Source organism: Anolis carolinensis, chromosome 2, assembly GCF_035594765.1.
Source record: "Anolis carolinensis isolate JA03-04 chromosome 2, rAnoCar3.1.pri, whole genome shotgun sequence".
Lineage (NCBI taxonomy): Eukaryota > Metazoa > Chordata > Lepidosauria > Squamata > Dactyloidae > Anolis > Anolis carolinensis.
In genome coordinates this window covers 205,085,883-205,106,851 of record NC_085842.1, presented here as the reverse complement: position 1 = coordinate 205,106,851, position 20,969 = coordinate 205,085,883, and the positions used below count along the sequence as shown (strand labels likewise).

The window sequence follows — 20,969 nt, the reverse complement described above, 5'->3', positions numbered from 1 at the left end:
ACTGCTAATTTCATCTATGCTATTAAAACTCTTGTCCTATCATCATTATGTTGGAAATTAGCATGGGAAATGACATATAACATTTTAACAAAAGTCAGGAGCACATACTAAAGTACATCTGTATGGTATACACATAACTTCTTTATATTTGTAATAATATACCTAAAATAAATTATAGACTATTTTATCAAGCCTTCTGTATGAGGATTTGGAAGACAGATTGAGAATTTTTGCAGTTTTGTTTACACACACTGGAATAACTTACCTCTAAGTCTTTATCACTGATGGCCCAGCCTATTCCACTTTCTCCTGCAAAAGAGATACGTTGTTAGTTGCCTTGACAATCTTTTTATTACAAAGAGGTAAACTATGATGTAAAATATCACACAAACAGGTCTAAACAGTATCCTATATGAATTTTTTTTAAATGTTTTGCATTGGAAAAATCTGCTAGGTAATTCATTTTATAGAGCTAATTTTACCTCCTTTGTTCTAATAATTACAGAAGGTATAAATCATTAATATTACAAATGATCATATTACCCACATGGAAGTAAAGCAAATATTGTATATCGAATTTCATGTTGGTTAGCCATGCAGTTTGCTCATCTGAACAAATAAGCAATTGATAGATTCTAGAGACTGAATTCTATTTCTTGAATAATATATCTACTATTACATTGCACTAGAATGCACATAGGCAATAATGGAAATATTTACTCAATGAATTTTCAGTCAGTTTGAGGGATTATTGGGGACGTTATTGTTTATAACACAAGGAGAGAACACTTTATATATTGAGAACGTTTTTTTGCTTGTACCCCTAATTATACTTATCCCCAAATCTGGTCTGTTATGTCTAGGACAGTTGGATATGACAAGTCTGCAGCTTCAGCTCCAAAGGCCTATTAGCAAGCAGCATCCTGATTTGACTAATACATTAAAAATGACTAATACATTACAATGACCAACCCTTATCAGAAAAAGAAGAAATAAGAGGTGCCTAATTCTCTCTATGTAGTACATCTCTGATCATGGGGCTCCTGGTGGCACAATTTCTTGGGTCCTGAGTACTGGTAAGGAATTAATTCCTCAGTTTCCTTCTACTCACAGGTTTGTTGCTATCAATCACACCAACCTCCCTATCAATCACACCAACCTCCCATAAAACTATAGATTTTATTTAGAATACAAAGTCTATAAAGGGCTATTAGCACTGCATACTACAAATTAGCACAACAAGCTATAACCAACATTTTATAGCACCTGAAAGTGCCATTTACACATTGATGTTTACAATTGTATCATACGTTTTAGGACACTAGACAATAAGAACACCCAACTGAGATTTGATTATGCCTAACAAGATAAAGAATGGAAGAAATGAGTCTTCAAGGCAAACATGAAATCTTGCATGAAAGGACAGTTTATACATCTGCAGCAAGATTATTTAACAGCTATAGGGGCACCACTTGAGAAGGTGCAATCTACTAGGCTTGCCAGCCAAACTGACTCTACTTGCACACATCTGTACAGGAGCTTATGTAGACTGGAAAACACTATTATATAAAGATGGTTCTTCAGATTAATGGACTCTAAACTATTTAGGACTCTATGGATTTGCACTGCTAACCATCCGGTTGGCCCCCCTCGAAAATTCATGCACCATTTTGAATGATTTAACATTTCAAAGCCAACAGATAGTCTCATTTACAGTTCACAGCAGTAGTCAAGACTGAGCATTTGGCTGTATGGATAAGATCAAAACCCTACTTCATCATTCAACCTGCTCCCACATTAGCCAACTAGATGCTAGATTATAAATAAGCTAGCTTTCTCCACCAGCAACTGGTGTTCAGAAATATGTTGCCTATAATCCTGGTCTAATATAGCCATCATATCATGAACCTTAACCATTTTAGTTTTACCGTAAAGCTATAGAAATTGGTGGCCAGCACAAATTCTTGAGCATGCAAATTTAACGTTTTGCACATTTCATTTTGTCTGTCTTCAATCTTTACACAATTCAACTTCATTCCAAACCTTTGTTTTTACTGTTATAAGAGAGAGAGGGTTTACTTGTATATTTAATGTTCCAAAATAAGAAAGTGAAGGAAGCAATTTTGTATCTATACAGTATGCAAGGATTGTAATTAAAGCAAATACTTTCTTCATTTTAGACACAATTGTATTTGTCATGTTTTGCACATTTCTTTTTCCTATACATGGCTACTTTTCTATGCTGCTCCATTAAAGGTTCTATGTAACTTGGAATTCTAAATATGCTTTCAAAAAGAAATGTTAGCTCAAGGATGTATCTGGAACCAATATGGCAGTGTGCGACTGAATATAGCTGGCCATTTTTTCTACAATATAGATTGTTTAAATGCCTTCTAATGAAATATGCTTTTCATCTCCCTTTTCTTGCCTTTCTTGAATTTATTCCAATGTATTCTAGTACCTATATTTTCCTTGGGAAAGGTTCTTCTAATTTTGAAAGACAGCACAAGGCAGAAAAATGCTTCTATTTCTTGACATTTACATGCCATACTTCTGTCAAATATTTAAACTAAAACATTTATTTTGCTAGCACCAGCCGAACAGCTTCTTGCATAGGACCTGCCTTATTTTTATGGCAGTTGAATAGTGCTGAAAAAGGCTCCGTTTATCAACAAAGACCTTCCTGAACAGTTATTCAGTTCTTCTACATTTCATGATCTGCATTTTATTTTGTAACTCTGTTTGATCTTCTGTGGAATTAATTTTTTGGCTTATAGGCCAGTTCTCTAAACTCTAAGTTCATTCCAATCTAAAACCCTATCCTCCAAAGCATTTACAATCAAATTTTACTAGTTTACTTGTGAGAATGTCATGTGGAACTGTGTCAAAAGCACTGCTAAATTTGATTATACTGAAGATTATATGTATTGCATTCCCTTTTATCCACTAAACCACTTACTTTATAAAGATGGAGATTAATCTGAACTGGCATGTATTTCTTAAATGCACCTTAGGTACTAGCAATCATCTCTGAATTTTACTCCATACATTTCTTGTAGAGTAGGAACCACATTCTCCTAAGGAAAATGAGCAGGCTAAAATGCATTGGCCCAATAAGATTATTTGTAACTGTCCTCCTCTCCCACACCAAACCAACAGACAAACAAACAAAACATATGTCAAGAGTTAATGCTCGTGAATTAGATAACATCACTGAATTTTTTAAAGTATAACCAATCTGCATTCATTCTCCAATATCTACTTCACCTGCATACTCTGGTTTCAAAAAATAATCAAATTTATGTAAGGCCACATGTAATTTTTATACCTTTATGATGGCTGTTTACAATGATTCCCATGAATAACATATATACAAGTAGCCAGTTGGAATGTGTAGTCTCTGAAACTTGCCTAAACATGGCTGTACTAACTGGATCCTGAATCCATTTCATGGGCTATTTAGCAGAAATTATTTGAATCTTAAGTACCCTATATACTCATGTCTAGGTCTAGAAATTTTGATCAGTAAAATCAACCCCTAAACACTGGATCAATCAATCCAAAGGTCAGTGTGAGTACCTGTACCTTAATTCTTAACAAAAAAAAACCCTTCTGTTGAGTAGTGTGGAGAAAACAAGAGCTTAGTTGATCCCAGGAGAATATTAAAAAAACATGACCCCCTCTTCTCTCTTTGCTATGGCATCATCTCTGGCCTTTAAAGTGCCTGGGCAGGGAAATGGCAAGGCAGAGGCCAGAGATGCTAGCCTCTGATGGGGCATTAGTACTTTCACCTCTTGGTTTATCCATGGGTCATATCAAAATCTACAATTTTGAACCCCAAGCCTACCTTGACTAATACATGAGTGTATACACTAAACAATTTCATTATCCTTCTTTAATTGTGTCAGAGGCAAATTGTGAATATACTGCAAGTGGCCACTAGTGTGAGAGAATCGGCCATCTACAGAGACGTTGCCCAGGAGACGCTGGATGTGTTACCATCCGTGGGAGACTTCTCACATGTTCCTGCATGGGAAGCTGGAGCTGACAGATGGGAGCTCACCCCGTCTTGCGGATTCGAACCGCCGACCTTCAGATTTTCAGGTTAGCAGTTCAGCCGGCACATGGATTTAACCCACTGTGCCACCATGGCTCCATTAAAACCACACAATTCAATTACAATTGTAAACATAGAGCTATTCTCATCATCATCATCATCATCACAATTTCTTATCCGCCTCTTCCCATGGGTTGAGATGGGAAACAACGTAATAGAATACAGCAACAATAGAAGATATTTAAAGGGTGGTCTTCTACGTTGTTCTCAAGATGTGGAAGAAATGCTTAATTCAACTGCACAAAGTGATTGGAAGCAACCAAAGGATGGTATTATTTGAGATTAATTACTCCAGTGTAAAATACAAAAATCAGACAATACACGCCAGATCTTTCAATCAAGGCAAATATGTTATTAATTAAGGAGATGATGTAAGATCTCTATTGAGCTACTTTATAGTCTTTCTTAACAAAGGAGAATGTTTAGCATAGAACGCTTTTTCATTTATTTACTAGATTACTATCAAAGCAGACACTACTCTATGATTCCAAAACCAGAGCAGAATTCCTGCAGACAACTGGAGAGAGTGCAACAAGGTTCTGCAGATGAAGGAGTGGGGAGAAGAAGGAATTAGCAAAAATTGCTGTCCCTCTTTCTTCCTTCTTCCAGTTGTGGGACCTGCTGGCTCCTGATGGTTTCCTCTGTTAATAGAAAAAATATTCTATTGGCAGAGGGTCAATGCCAACCTAGTGTCTTCAACATATTTATGGCAACTCAGGATGAAGCAGCAGCCATCAGACAAAAAAAAAAACCAAACCACATTATGTTAAAGATAAAGCATTGGTATTTTTGAAGGATGGAGTGACTTCTGCAGAAAAGTAGGATTGATTTTTTATTATTATAAAGGCACTCAAAACTCTTGTTATATACTTAAAGGATTTCTTACTGTCTAGTGAGTGAGAAGATCATTCATACTACAAGATGAAACCTGCTGACAGAATGGATTATTTGTCAGTATCCCATAAAAGTGGAAGAAATCTGAAGAGATCCATAAATTTTCCCTAAGGAATTATTTGAAGCAGTTTTTGACAGAACCACTTTAACAAAGAAAGCAATGCACAGTCTGTCTGTGCCTTTTTTGATATCAGTGACCATCCATAATAGAGTTTTGGTGAATTCATCCTTAAACAACGCAATCTCGATTCATCATAGTACTTTTATGCAATTTTTAAATAGCCACTCCTTCCAGAGCACTATCATGAAACACTCATCCCACAGGACATGGGAAATGTATTTCAAATGTATAGTACTGATTTAGACATTTCAGCTGAATTTAAAAACTGGGGGGGGGGGGTACCAGATAAAATGTATGTTAATTTTACTCTAAAATATATTTAATTTCAATATAAATTTAAATAATATGTAACATCATAGCAGACGTCAGCTGTCACCAGAAGAGGCATTTGAAGGCTAGGGGATATAAAATGGTATTTATAATCTTGTAAAGGTATGTCCTTTCAGAAGACATGACAGGTTAAGGGAAGTTTCCTATGCAGGTAAGTAACCTGTTTTAAATGGAAATAGACTGTTAATATGTTAACCTCTTGTGAATTTTGATAATTTAATAGTTACACAGTCTCTCACAGTTACACACACTCACTGTTTGTATGTTCTGCTCTCTTCAGAGTGTGCATTTATCTCTGGGGACTATGAAATCAAACAAAACTATTTTAATCAAAACTACAAGTATGTTAAGATTACAGAATGAGTGCATAATCTTTCTAAACATGACAGTAACATCACATTCTTTGAAAAGGTAAAAGTCTTTTTTGTTGTTTTTATCTCTTTTGTAATTTTTTTACAATATTATTCTGCATAATTTAAATCACATTCACAGTTAGCAATGTTAGTACACAAATGTCAGTGGCTCGTGGTTTTCAAAGCTTAAAGAAACATTTAGAGAACAAAGTAGGTTTCTCTTTCTTTCTTGGGTACAAGTATGGGGGACCACAGGAACAGTTAAATTCATGGCATGGTTGGTCTACCACACAGTCGGGGGAATTCTTTAAATAGAGCCTGTCACTCTCTTTGCCCATCAATGGGATTTCCTTCTCAAACTGCTGATTCGTTCAGGTACACAACAGAGGAAATTTCAGTTAACCTTTGTTTCACCCCAGGGAAAAATCTGTCTGAGAAGTATAAAATGAATAGATTAAAAAAAAATAAGTAGCTGAGCTTCAATGCTATTCTTTTAAGTGTTCAGAGCAGTCAAACAGAAAAAAGAATGTTTTCCTTCCAATGGAGAATAAATGATATAATATGCAATTTAGAATCCCGGTTGTCCTTTTGTGCTCAATTCATAAAATTGTAAAGCCCAACCAAAACAGAACTATTCTTTTTCATACAAGATCTCTCCTTCCGAACCTTTACCTTGTGATTATTCTCTGTGTTATCAAGACAGAATAGGATTTTTTAAAACAAACAATCCACAGACTTTTCCAAGAGAAGGACCACCTGGTGAGGGCAGAGGGCACTTGACTAGTCATGGGGAATTAGGTTCTGGTCTCAACAGCACAGAAGCAAAGTAAATTTTAACGGAAACTATCAGCAGGATGCTGGAGCTGAGGACTGGCTAACTGGCATTATGATCAGTACCAGATACATGTTGGGGGGAGGAGTTACTATAAAAAGGAGATTGGGCAGAGTGAGCTATCTGTTATACCTCCACATTATTCTCCTCATAGCCCCAAAGCTAACCCTCCAGAAAATCTATTGTTTTTTGGGGACTTTTGCTTCTGACTTATGCTAACTCTAAGATGGTCCTATCATGGATTTTTCTTGGCAGGACTTGTTCTCATCCTAAGAGAGTGACTTGCCCAAAGCAACCCAATGGGTTTTCCACAGTGGAGTTACCAGAGTCAAGGTCCTATGTTCAAACTACTACACTACCCTAGCTCTCACAGAAAATTTATACCTTGCATTTTTTTTTACCAATGTCAGGATAGCAGAAAAAATGTTATGTAATTTTGGAGGTAACTACTTACCTACCAACCAACCAAATAACCCATCAGAAATATATCCCATATTATACAGTTGGACAGTTAGTCTGGGATCCTAGGTTAGTTCATCTTCTTTTCAGGGGCATACTAAAAAATTGGTTCACATACTGAGATTCCTGCATTTAACAGGATCTCATGCTGGTGCACTTGGCCCCAAGGACTTCCAACTTAACCAGTATTAGGCGGTTCAGCAAGATAAAGCTGTCTCTTACAACCCAAGATTTTTGGGAAGTGAAAATAATATCAGTTCTTTGTCAGAACATCATATTTTCAACACACATAGCTAATATTAACTGATTTCTTGTTTTCCATTGTCTATGAAACAGATGAATTGAAAATAGGAGGTGATATTACCTGAACAGTTTTGTGATATGAGGAATTATGGGTATCCTCCCACCATTTCATTAACATATGGCCTCTCAATTATGCTGTGAATTTTACAAAAATGTTTTATTTTTTATCATGTATTATTCACAAACTTACTGATTTCTGAAGAGACAGAGAATATGACTGTAGAAAACAATGACAATAAAAAACTCCCAACTCAGAATCAAACCACATGTGTCACCTCCCTCCATACAGGAATGAGGAAACAAAAACATATTCAACCTATATGGCAACAATACTAATATAGGGCAAAATACAGAGCACATCCTTGATTTTGAACAAAATATTTTCCTATAGCCCAGATTCAGTTTACAGTAAGACCTCTATATCTACGGATTCGGTACCCACAGTTTTAACCAACCATGGTTTGATTTTTTTAATCCACAAAAAGCAAACATTGATTTCAAAGGGATGTTATTTTGCAATGCCACTGACATGAGTATCTATGATCTTGTATCCAGGCGGTGTTCTGGAACCAAACCCCAATGGATTCAAAGGGCATACTGCATGTAATTATCTGTATATCGCACTGCTCTTCCAAACAACTCAGCATCCAACTACACATAGGACAAAAGCATCCATAATAATAATAAGGTATGTCTGCATATCTATTGGTGGTAGTCATAACTCACTGGAATATTATGCCCAGTACAGCATCTAAAAAAACAACCCTGACAGATTCCAGTCTCAGCCAAGTTGGAATGCCAAGTTTCAAGTTGAAATTCTAAGCAGAGGAGCCATTAGGCAACAAATTGGTCCTAGGGGTCAGCCAACCATCATCCTTATACAAATCCACTATGTACCACATAAACTACATCTGTCGTACAATCTTCATACATACCTCAAAAATGAATGCACAGATGGGAAAACCAAAGGTCCCATAAACTTCTCTTATTATATTATGTAAAGGACTGAGGAGTACTAAGAGACTGAGGCATTAGTGCTAAGATTCCTGAGACAGGAAGAAATAACATTAAAACAGGAAAGGGTTCATTGAAGTGCCACTGCTATGATTTCCTGAAGTACAAATAAAAAGAGATGAAACAGAAGACTCTGTGGACCCATTTAGGGGTACTGGATACAGATCTAGGCATTTTGGAAATTCAGATTAGAGTTTATGAACAGCTCAACAGCATATATTGCAAGAGGAATTGTTAGCTCCTTCTCCCATCAACCCTTTGTTCTATTTATTTTACTAGTTTTGACTCCTACATCAGAAGAACAACATGGGTGTTAGAACTTGAATAGCAGACCTGCTAATCTGCTACACTAATACAGTACCCATCATAAATCAAAGTCCTAGAAATATTAAAGTCAAAAACTGTGTAAGAGGAATAAAAAAATTAAGAGTTGGGGAAAGGATATTTATCTTAATATTTCTAGACTATAAGTTGAAGAACAGTGTCACAGATTATGGGATTCAAATTAGATGCCATGTAAGATACAGACCCTCGAACATGGATTTGTCCTGAGCCATTGTATTTGGAGGGGGGGGGGGTTCCCAAATTCTGCATAATGTCACATCCTTCAGTTCCTCTGCACATTTCTTGCCTCTACGTGATAAGCAGACAAACTGGCTATATTCCTAAGGCAGATAGATTTGGCCTTGTAACCTGTGGTTGCTGATCCCTAAATATATTTATTTTGTATTCTTTATCCCTGTCCTCTCTTTCTTTCCTTGTTCCTTAAAGGAATACCTGGCCGGGAAAAGGGGGGGGGGGTTCACTACCATTAGCATGATTCATCATGGCGTAGGTTGGGTTCTAATTCATCAGCTGAATGCCAACAGTATGGATCACTAATTTCTAAGAAAAGCTGTAAAATTCTTCTTCTTTTTTTGCTTTCATATTGGCATACCACATTCTGAGTAGTCTTCTCCAAAAACAAACAGCTCTCACACTTCAACTGCTTATTTCTCATTTCTAGAAATTAATTAGAAAATGTCCATCTAACTGGCTCAGTTAGATGGACATAGTTATAGGGCTGGCAATCATTATGTAGCAATGCTATCGCTAAAATAAACCAAAGGCATATGAAAAAAACAGAACACATAGGTATATAGTTTTTTAAAGATTTTCTAATTGTTCCAGAAATTACCCACTAATTAGTCCCACAATGGTTGTCCAATTTTTACTGTGTAGCACATCAATTTCTTAGCTGCTTCCTTTGAAAGTTACAAAAAGAGGTATCTTTTCTGAAAGACCATCAACTGCTACTCCTATCATACCTCATGTTTATTTTCTATGGATAGGCAATCTTGCCCGCACAAGGATAACCAGGAATCTTATGGGTAGTTTGTAACTCAAAAATGCTAAAGTAAAGAAAATACATAAGAATAGGTTAGAAAGGGATTATCCCTCCTGAGCACAAAGATCTCAAATCCTTGTTATTTAAAACTCTTGTGTTATTTTGTGCCAAAGTAACTGTTTTTCAGAAAGAATGCTGTCCTGTCAAAACATTGCAGAAGAAAAAGCTTTTAAAATCATGTATAACTCCAAAATTTTACCCTGCTGCCAGCAAAATTCTGACAATATTGAACTATTACTGAAATATCTGAAATTGCTTCCAAGCTACATAATTATGCTAGAAATTTGTAAATACTCAGTGATATTAACCCAACCACAATATAAAAAGTACACAAAAAGTGCATTCTTAAAACTTTTGCACTTTAATTAAACTGGAATATTGCTTAAATTTATTGCTTTTCAGAAAGCAAAGCCATCCTATGGAAGGTAGATAACTAAGCAAGTTTATCAAACCAGAGCTACAAAATTTGTAAACTGCTGCCACTGTATTCTGCACAAAAAGAGCAAAACAATAGCCACTTCCTTGGAAAACATCCAAGCGCAAGAATGGAAGGAGGGGAGAATGAAAGGGAAATCATGACCACCTTCTTTGCATGTTGTAAAGAAATAAAAGGGGGCTGAACAGCAAGCTTAGCCAACCAGCTGAGGCTTTCCTACAGAAGGGAAAATGCTTGGGAGTTTCACGGATCCTTTGGGCATGGTGGTTTGTTTTAGTTTACATTTGGAGTAAAAACTGCCCTTGGCTAGCAGGAAGAATTGGAAGCTTGCGAACCTTGGCAGAAAGCCATCTTCGCTTGCTCCCCAACTCCCTTGGGCTGCACTAAGCACAACTTGGTTACATTTGAGGATTGAATCTGTTGTTCTAGTGTGCATCTTATCTAATCATATCATTCTGCATACATACGTTGAACTGTATGACACCATTAATTAATGAACTGAGCATATGTTTGCTTATACTTAAGAGCATGAGATTTTGGAACGCAAGCTTCATTTGATTTGAAGATGAACAGAACTCTAGCAATGTGCTTAATTTTCCACAAATACATTTTAATCCTCTGTGCTTTCATTAAATAGACTTGTTTGGATAGCGATACTTGTTTTTCAGAAACAAAAGACTTTCACTTTCATTATTATTATTATTTTTAAAAATTAACTTTCACTCCAAGGCAATGGGGCTCACAAGGCATTTCCCCAATACATGAAGTTTTCCATGTAGGTGAAAACTTAATAAACTAACCCAAAGGTAGTTTCTGAATGGCAACCTCATTCCAATTAAACTAGAAAATCATTTTCATATGCCCAGCTCCTCAAAGTGAAATAAATCCAACGCATGGGTAGGATAATGCCCCTTGCACATGAACATCCAGATGCCAAGAGACCCGGCGCAATTCTCAATTTAACATTTTCAAAGGCACAGACTAGTGATCACACAATACTGGTGATACTCTCTAGTTACCCTTGGCAACCCTTCTCAAGTGTAACGATGCTCTGCCCCTACAATAGCTCACTGGGCAGCTTTCTCTTCACTTAGCTGAATGCTTTGGGACCATCTGCGTCGGTAAGCATAAAAGGCCAGCTTGCCTGTGGGCCCGTCACTCTGAACACCACCTCTCTGACCCTGATTAAATACAACTTTCAATCCTTTTTGTCCTCCCTGTTGACTTCTCCTATTAAGGGAGCCCTTTGACAAAGAAAGCGGAAGAGTGGACTAACTGCCCCCAAGAAAGGTGATGTCTGATACTGCTCAACACAAGGATTAGCAAGCCAATACATAACAAAAGCAAGTTTGGGGGAGGAGGCAGGAAAGGGAAAAATGGTTTTAGCCAGGCCTTTGACTAATTCAGTGCGCACACAATTCAAAAAATAGCTATACAAGAGGTGTGCTTTAAGAAGAAAAACCTATTATAGCTAAACAATAATTTGGTGAAATACCTTTAACCACCCAACATAAGGCCATGACATCAGTATGAAAGCTACATTAAGTATCCACTCTTCAAATAAAGCAGCTCCCCCTTTTAAAATAAGAAGCTATTTACTGCAGGAATAAATGTGATTAAAGGAGACAAAGTGGAAATTCAAACAAACATGCTTGCCTCTTGCATGCTCAGATAACTATAATAAGTGTAATTGGGACAAGAAATATGTGTAAAATTGGTAAGAATCCAAGTTCAGGGAGTAGGTTTGGCCCAATTTCAATAGATTTCCGGACTATTTTGGCATTGCCCAACTGGTATCACTATGTATAGCACTGGCTACTTTTGAAACAGTCCTCAGTTCAAAAGGAAAACTCCTTTAAGCAATGAGGGAAGAATAAATAACTGACTCTCACATTATTATTACTACTTCTTCAACAAAAAATTCACTGAGGATGATGACCCTCGAGAGAAAACAATTCAGTGTTTAAGACTATGGGGCACACATGAACACAATACATATATAGGACCGAAAGCCTCAGTTCCAGAGTGACATTCAGTCTGTAACAGGGAAAGAATAACATACGGAACAACAAAATGTTGCATACATGTGTCTCCTGTTGGAGCCTTCATCCTTTATCAAGCAGAAGGCAGCTTTCAACCCAGGTGAACAAGTAAATGCTACCTGGAGGGAAAGACAGAGGGTGTGTGAAGAGATGAGCATATTCTTGCTCATTTCTCCTTTTCTAGATATTCTATTATTTCATCCTTTCTTCCTGTCCATTTTTCAGTTGTTCCCTTTTTCCTATCAGTCAGCATTCTGTCTGGTTTCATAATGGGTTGAAAGCTATTCAAAGTTTACTGGACTGTTTCAAAACATCCATTGGATTTCTCCCCATCCCTTCTGACTTTGAAGACTGTGGTAGTATTAGGATAATTCAACATTACTTTATTGAAGCAATATAACTGAAAATTCTGGAAGTACCTCAGTTTCTCCATTCTACCCTTTTGGTTATAGAAAGAAGCAATATTCAAGGAATTGAGTTAGAAAATAGGATCAAAAGTGAATGCTATTTTGAACAACTTTTAAGATATAGAAACTGAAGATGCACTATTAATTTTTCTCTTAAAATAAATGATCCTAAACATGAAAGTACCATCTTTGCAAATTCAAACTCTTTGTCAAAACCATCTTTTTAGAGAATAATATAACAGCTCCTTCTCTTCTTTCTGCAAGCTTTGCTTTTCATAGACCACAGAACATTGTGTAACATAGACTTCAGAGGCCCCATGCACAGGGTATGTGCCTTTTCAATAATTCCACACAAGGCAAATATGGCATAACACCATCAAGCTCTGTACTGAACTAAATATCTTAAATAAAAAATTATTCCTGTAGATACAACTTTTCTTTTTTGTGAGATCAAGAATATCTAAAAAAAACCCCAATGATTTCAAAATATGAGATGGCCTTTCACAATTGCAGGTGTGCACATAAACGTTGAAGTAGATGGACCAATATGATGCTACAACCACATGCACATTCACTAAAAATAAGTAAGATCAGTAAGTATCTCACGTGAGCAGCATTTTGAAAACAGCAAAACGTTTTGGGTTTTCTGCAATAGAATAAAGGGATCCGAAGAATATCAAGGTAGATCAACTGAGCAGCATGTTACATTTACAACAATCGAAGAGACACATTTTACCTCCCACAGACATGTCCCAGATCAAATTTTGCCCCTTTGGATATGAAATCACCCCAACCTAACTCTTGATTGGAAGCTGTGTCCTAAATCTACTTGTTACTTCCACAGAATCAAAGGGAGCCTGGTAAGTCAACATGTTGACAAGTTCTACTGAATCAATGGCTTATTTACCTGATGCTAACAACTGGGAGTTAGGTAAATATTTTTGACAGAACAACCAGAAGAATGGGCAAACCAATTAACATAACTGAATTGATCTCAGCATGCACCATGACACCTAAACAAAATACAGATATAAAAATATTTTGAAGTTAAAGAACATCAAGACAAAATATTGTTTATATTAAGCATTTTGATGAATTTGTTTTACTTGGCCAATAACAAAATTTCTTTTATAATTTACTAGTTAATCAATGCATGTGCCAAGGATGACTGAAATATGTAAGCACATTTGTTCTGGCACTTAATCTGCATCAGGGTCCGTTTTTTTTAATTCTCGTATCTTACTGGTAAATAATTAATGTCTCAAGGAACAGTGGGAACCACATGTTGTTATATTATAACTTTCCACAGACCTCGACAGCACAACTAAACTTACAAAAGTTTTTCCTTTTCCTCTCTAAATAAGTTATCAGCCTATCTTGTATTTTCTGTTTGCAGAGTCTGACTTGACAAACTTGACAAACTACCACTGGAAAGGGTAATGAAAGTGTTAAAAGAAACAGCTCCTTTGCACATAAACTTGGCAAATATATTCATTTGGAATAATTGCTAGAGTTTTTTCTTCTTCCACAATATCAATAAAAGCAGATAGTACTCATCTGAAATCTATACCGAATATGGATCTACCACAGCACTAATTTCTATTAAGTATGAGCAGTATCTAGATTTATACAAATTAACGTTCTCTCATTTTATTCAGTGCTTTATAACAGTAACTATACTATTTTTCTGACAATATGACAAAATATGCAAATATAATCAATTAATCTATTAAAAACAGATGATCAATCAACTAAAAAAACTAATCAGCTGGCAGGCTTAAACACATTGTAACACAAGAATTTCCCCCATTCCTCCTGGCACAGGAATGGTATTTGCACAAGTATTTCTGCGTTGATTTAGAGAGGAGCATAAAAGATTACATGGTTGCTTGCTTAAAGCATTATCCAAATGATTCTAAACAAAGTATTTATCATGGTCAAGTGAGAATGCAACCACAGACACATTCTGAAACAAATATCACTTTGCAAGAGATGTACTATAGCAGTGCAAACACAGCTATAATATAAACATGACCTTGAATTCTTTAAGTAATTAAAGTATTTATTTTTTTTTACAAATTGGGACCCTCAAGGAATCACACAGAGATGAGAAGCATTGGATGGTTTCTTCTATTCATTATCTCATTCTGTTTAATTCACATATACACTTATTCTTTCTCAAACTATGGTAATTTATATAAATTTCTTACACACGTCTATGCACATGTACTGCCACTTTGCATACAATCACAACATACATACATACATACATACATACATACATACATACAGAAAATAAATCTTCATGAGTCACAATGGAATGGTTTAAATGTAAAATGTCTTATAGGAAAGAGAAAGGATGAAGTCAGTGGAGGAAAAAAAAAATCTGCAAATGATCCCATCGCACAGGTGTGATTGGATTTTCTGCACGGGAATGAAGGAGTATGCTTTCCGCCCTGAGTTGTGTTGGGCAGCTACAGTATCCTCTAGGTAAAGTTCTGCTCTCACCAATGAAACAAGGGAAACCAAACTCCATTTTCCCTTCCTTCCAGCAGCCTTTGTGTTCCCCCTCAAAATTCTGTTGCAGAATACTAGGAGACTCTCTGGGAACATTGCAGAGGCAGGACTGGCAAAATATTTTCTCTCCTTCCACTGACTGAGATCTTCTGCTGATTCTTCATGCTACCTACAAATGGAAGATACCCTTGTTTTCACAATCTTTAGGGTCCAGGCCTAGGGAAACGAGGGAATTCTAAAAAACATACATGCATTATATATTTAATGTACAAGCCGGGGGCATATATGGGGATGTTTTATATGTCTTTTTAAACATTTGTATGTTTTTAAATTGATTTTAAAACATTTTATGAAGTGATTGTAAGTGTTCTTAACATTTACTGTAAATGCTTTAAATCTACTGTCCCTGGAAATTGTCTTAGATCCCACGTAAGAATGCTAGCTGGTTTTGCCTACTTCATTTTGACTCTCACTGCTTCCTCAGCTTTGCCCAACGCTTGAATGCATCAACTGAGAGTCTTCTGAAACTAGAATTTGGTTCCAGTGAGGAGACTTTTCTATCTCAATGTTATATAGTCATATTATTGATGTAAAGAACTCAAAAGCTCCAACGGCAGAAGATGCCTATTTCCAGGGATCCTCTCCTCAGTACCTCCTACCATAGTCCACCATACCCTGCAGAATTCCTCACTTATAATGGAAGTCAGGGAAATGCTAGGAGGAAGAAAGACAAGGAAGCCAGTTCCCATCCCCCCACACACAAGCATTTACATAGGTTTTGTTTGGATATAACCTATAGGTTGGATCCAAGAAAATAACTAGTTCCCATTCCCTAGAACATTAATTACTATTCCATTGATAAAACTTTTTGAGCAGAGAATTGCAATAATAGTTTGAATAAGACTGGGCCGAGAGTTCACAGTCCACCTTTCTGATGCGTTACCTCCTTTCTTGATTCTAAAAAGCTCTGTAGATCCCAGCTATAATGAATAAATACATAATTACAGGTCAAAATCCCATTGTCTAGAATAACTCCAAAATCCCAAACTGTCCACATAAATGGCCTAGATAGTGACACCTTTGCTTTCCGATTATCCAATGTGCACAAACTTTGTTTCATGTACAAAAGTAGTAAAATCTGTATAAAATTACTTTAACACTATATGTATACTGTTTATATTGTTATAAGTGGAAAGAACAAACACATGTCAACGTAATTCATTAATTTCCTTGGCAGCTTAACAGAGATAAAACTGTATCCAATGTGAATAGGTTATATCCAAATGTGTCCTTTCTTTCACATGAGATTTTTTGAGGTGATCTTTCTATGAAATAAGTAGCAGCACTGAGGGAACAAGCAAAAATTCTCCCCCTTACGTCAACTAGCACCACTTGTCATAGTGCCAAAACCTCCTCAATGAATGAAAGGGCACTTTTGGATGTAAACCAATATTTTGTTGAGATAGGACTTGAAGATTTTAAGATTGCTCATTTACCTATACACTGGACACATTGGCAACACAGTTTAAGCTATGTTATGTATATATGACATCATAATTCAACACAGGTAATAAGATGGAATGCCTCAGTGACCAAAAATGGCACCAACTTTTAAGATGATTGTTATCATCTTCCTTAAAGTGACAAGTGGGCATACATAATTTAAAAAATATAATTAAAGTACTTGACACATTTCCCTGAATTCTCAAGACATTCCATTTTCATTCAGAAAAAAAACAAGAAAGGAGGATTCAGAATGAGGTTAAGTGCATCTTTTGTTAGTAACCCACATTGCTCCCTGTGGTCTCGTAAACAGGCTGCAGCTTTAAGTACTACAGCAGACCTTCAATTTAAATTTATAGAAAGGCTGAACCAGAGAAGCCTGCACTCAAACAATTTTAATAACCTATTAAGTTGCGACTTCAGATTCATTTTATAATCACGTTCCTTGGGGAGCAATGCTATCTGGATAAAGATAGATTTTTTTTCTTTTAAAGATAAATAGCATCATTAATCTGCAACATTTCTTTTCTATTATCTTTCAAAATGAGGAGTTATTTTGTTCTGATCTTGAGGTAATTAGCCTTCATTCAGCAGCCAGAAAATGACTGTGTTCAGAAAATTAAAAATATGTCATTAAGTGGAATTTACCATAATGTCATTTATCTTTATATAGTTCATCAGTGACAGCAATGGGCCTGGGAATCCATCAGCTTTTACCAAGGAAGCATTAAAACAAATTGAAAAACAGAATAATCCCAGGCACTCTTTAACAGAGTCAAAGCCATTTGGGTAATTAAATAGTGGTATTTAAAGTTTTAATTTAGATTTCCTCTACTGTTCATCGACAGTCAAATGAGATGTTCATATTTATAACAGTTTATAATAAATGGTTTCACAAAGCAAAAGAAATATCAAAATGGAAGTTTGCAAACATGTTTGATATTAATAGAAACTTGGTTTTTACTGAATCTCTTTTCTAAAATTAAATGATAACAACAGCAGAAAAACACTTGCAAAGTTTACTTCTTTTTAAGGTGACCAACATTTCTCTCAAACTTTTTAAATAATTTTCCTCGTCTGGTGCACGGCATGGATTACTCCCTACTTACTAAGATTTACAAAATTCAAAGCCAATAATGTATAACACGAAGCATGTAAAAAGCAGGTTCCACCCTATAAGGATCTTCCCTTGATTGTTTTCCAGTTTTATCTGCATGTCTGTGCATGCTTAAAGGCAAGCTGGATAAGGCAAAGTGAATTCACTAAGGAACTCATCAGATGGGTGGGAGGAAAGCTGAGAGAACTGTCTTATACTATTCCTTCACATCTTTCCCCATCTTCAGGGATGGCCAGCCATCCCACGTGCTTATCACGCCTTTCCCCAACTTCTCCCTGCTTCTCCCTGTTTTTTCCTGCATTGTGTTGCTTGGAGTCGGGTAACACTCAACTCCTGAAGACAATCTTCAGCCTCTGTTTCCATGAGCACAGCAAACGGAGCAACATGGAGTCCCACTGGAAGTCCCTTTATGTCATCTGATGGCCTCCATGGGGTTCTCGTGGGGCTTGTTTCCTAGGTGCAGGGAAACAGAGCCCAAAGAATGTCTGATGAAGTCCTAAGGCATGGTTTGAAAACCAATTCTGTTTTATGTTAGTACCACCTGCAATAAGCACTAAAAAGTGAAGGGGAAGGTTTTCACAAGGTTTTGGCCTTATTTGGTAGATGTGATTTACAAGATTCTTGAGTTGTTTCTTCAACTGGTCTATATTTGTCAGGGCTCAGGTCCTGAATGAGGATGAGGAGGAAGGGGCTTCCTTTCAACAGACGAAGTCAGAACTATGGCTAAGCAGTTACCTGAGAAGTCTGAGGATGTGGACCCTTCTGATTTAGATGTGCCTGGGTCAGAACAGGATCAGACTGAAGAGCAGGAATTAACCTACCCTGCCCGGCTTCAGATGAAGCTGGATTCCATACAGGTGCGGAGGTCAAGTAGAATGGCACAGAGGAGGGCTACACAGCTGTAAAAGCTTGCCGCTGGCAGCATAAATAATGGCTGCTGGCAGTAGCCTATTGCTGGCAGCCATCATCGTGGTATGGAGAGCTTCAGTCAGTAAACTTGTAAACCTTGTACCTTGGACTTTGTTGTGTTGGACCTTTGGTGAATTTCTTGCTAATTAACCCTTGGAATGGAACATTGGGACTATCCTTTTGTGTTGCCCTTTGTATGGAAATGAGTACTGTTATGGCTCGGACTGCCTTTGACTATGCTTGCTGAAAGAACGGCTATAACTTTCTAATAATAGTCTACCCTTTTGAGTCTTCCCCTTTTTGAAAAATACAATGGCTGTAAATATTAACCATATCTTTCCTCAAATAAAAATAAATATTGTGATTATTGTTCTATTTTTAACAGATTTATTACAATAATTGTTTATCTAAATTGCAGCCACTAATATAAGGCTCATAATAGTCAGAGCCAAGAAAAGGCTAAACACACAGTAAGTCTTTTATCTTCCACATGGATAATGCTTTGTGTATACCTTCACCCAAATATACCTCTGTAATAAAAAACTTCACTCATTCAAGCTTCCTACAGGATGGTCTTCATGAGTATTCTCAAGAGTGTTATTTTATTTGTGTCATATGCACATGCCTTCAACTGGGAGCTGAATTTCAACGTCTTGGTTCATTTTAGTGAAGTAACTGGCTGCTATTAAAAATGTAAAATGAAATATCATCAAGATGTGAATTACTTCTATCTTAATCAACTGCAATTAATGTCTTGCTTATTTAGTTGTAATTCTGATGAACAAAGTAACTTATTCTGCCATGTCCTCATTCTGTTAGTTGAAATATTACATCTATAACATTTAAAATGTATACCTTAATTAAAAATACTATGCAATATTATAGCAAGCTATAATTGTACAACAGGAAACCAGACCAAAAGCCTATCTAGTCTAATTTACACAGCAGCCAATCAGCTGTTTATTGGAAGCCTACCAGCAGGCTACGGATAGAACTCTACCTGTCTTGTAGTCTTCAGCAGATGATATTAACAGGTACGATGTCTCTAACTCTGACAACAACATATTACTACTCATTTTTCCTTTCTCCAGAGAGAGTGCATAGACAAGTTTAGATATAACTGTGATGAACCATGGGAACATTGCTTAACTAAAAACTAAGAGCCTCCAGGAACCTACTGCCCAATCATTCTTGAAAACCAAAGAAGCAGCTACATTCCGTGTTCTTTTTTCTTTTTCTTTTTTAGGATCATGTAATTCAATGGAGTGGCCACAGTCAGCACTCCCTCTCTCATTCCTATCCCATAGATGTGACAGGAAGAAACCACAGAATGAACTTTGGTTCTTTCACTGGCTCACTGATTAAAAAAAAAAAATCAAGACGGAGTGCTCACAGCTGTTAGTTGGAGACAACTTGATAAACCAACTATGACTGATGTGTTGTCGAAGGCTTTCATGGCCAGAATCATTCGGCTGCTGTGCATTTTCCGGCCTGTATGGCCATGTTCCTGGAAAATGCACAACACCCAACTATGGTTGGTTTAGCTACCGTGGAAATAGGTAGATCCAGTCCTGTGTACCAATATACTGCTAAGCAATCCAGAGTTCCAAGTTCCTTGACTAATAAATATTTTCTAATGCAACCAATGAGGTAAGATTTTATAACTGATTTCTGAAGCTCAATTTCCCCATAATTCTTAGAAAAAAAATATTCTATAAGGCTACCAGTACTGGAATATATTATGACAGCAACTACCATACATACTCATGTAGAAGTCAACCTCACATATAAGTTGAGGGCAGGTTTTGGGGCCAAAACTTCAGGTTTTGATGTGACCTGTGGATTAGACAAGATTGATTCTGCAGAGAGGGGAAAGTACGAGTGGCACCTCTGGGAGTCAGATACTCCTTGCCATTGTCACCACCATTTCCCCACCCAGGTATTCAAAAAAGCAATAGCAGAGAAAGTAGAGGGGGTATCAGTGCTTCTTTTAGGTTGTTCTGGGATGGACGACATCCATGCCTTTCAACAACCTACTCAAATAAGGGATGGTTCCTTTTTTTTGATAAGCGTTAAGGTCCAGTACTCACACTGACTAGTGGATAAGTCAACCCATGTTTATTTGGTTTCATTTTTTACTAAAATATTTAGACCTATGCATGGTTATATAGGGTACACTATGAATGCTTAAAAGCTAAACACATTAGACAATTAGTGAAATTCAAATC

General features: G+C 36.6%; 1 protein-coding gene across 1 annotated transcript in view; it reads right to left on the bottom strand.

Moving 5' to 3' along the window:
- The window catches only part of zcchc7 (zinc finger CCHC-type containing 7), a 152,653-nt gene that overhangs the window by 56,327 nt on the left and 75,357 nt on the right, over positions 1-20,969 (bottom strand). The window contains exon 3 of the mRNA XM_062971566.1: positions 266-309. Within this exon, the coding sequence (XP_062827636.1) occupies positions 266-309 (44 nt within the window). The remainder of the gene's footprint in view (positions 1-265; positions 310-20,969) is intronic.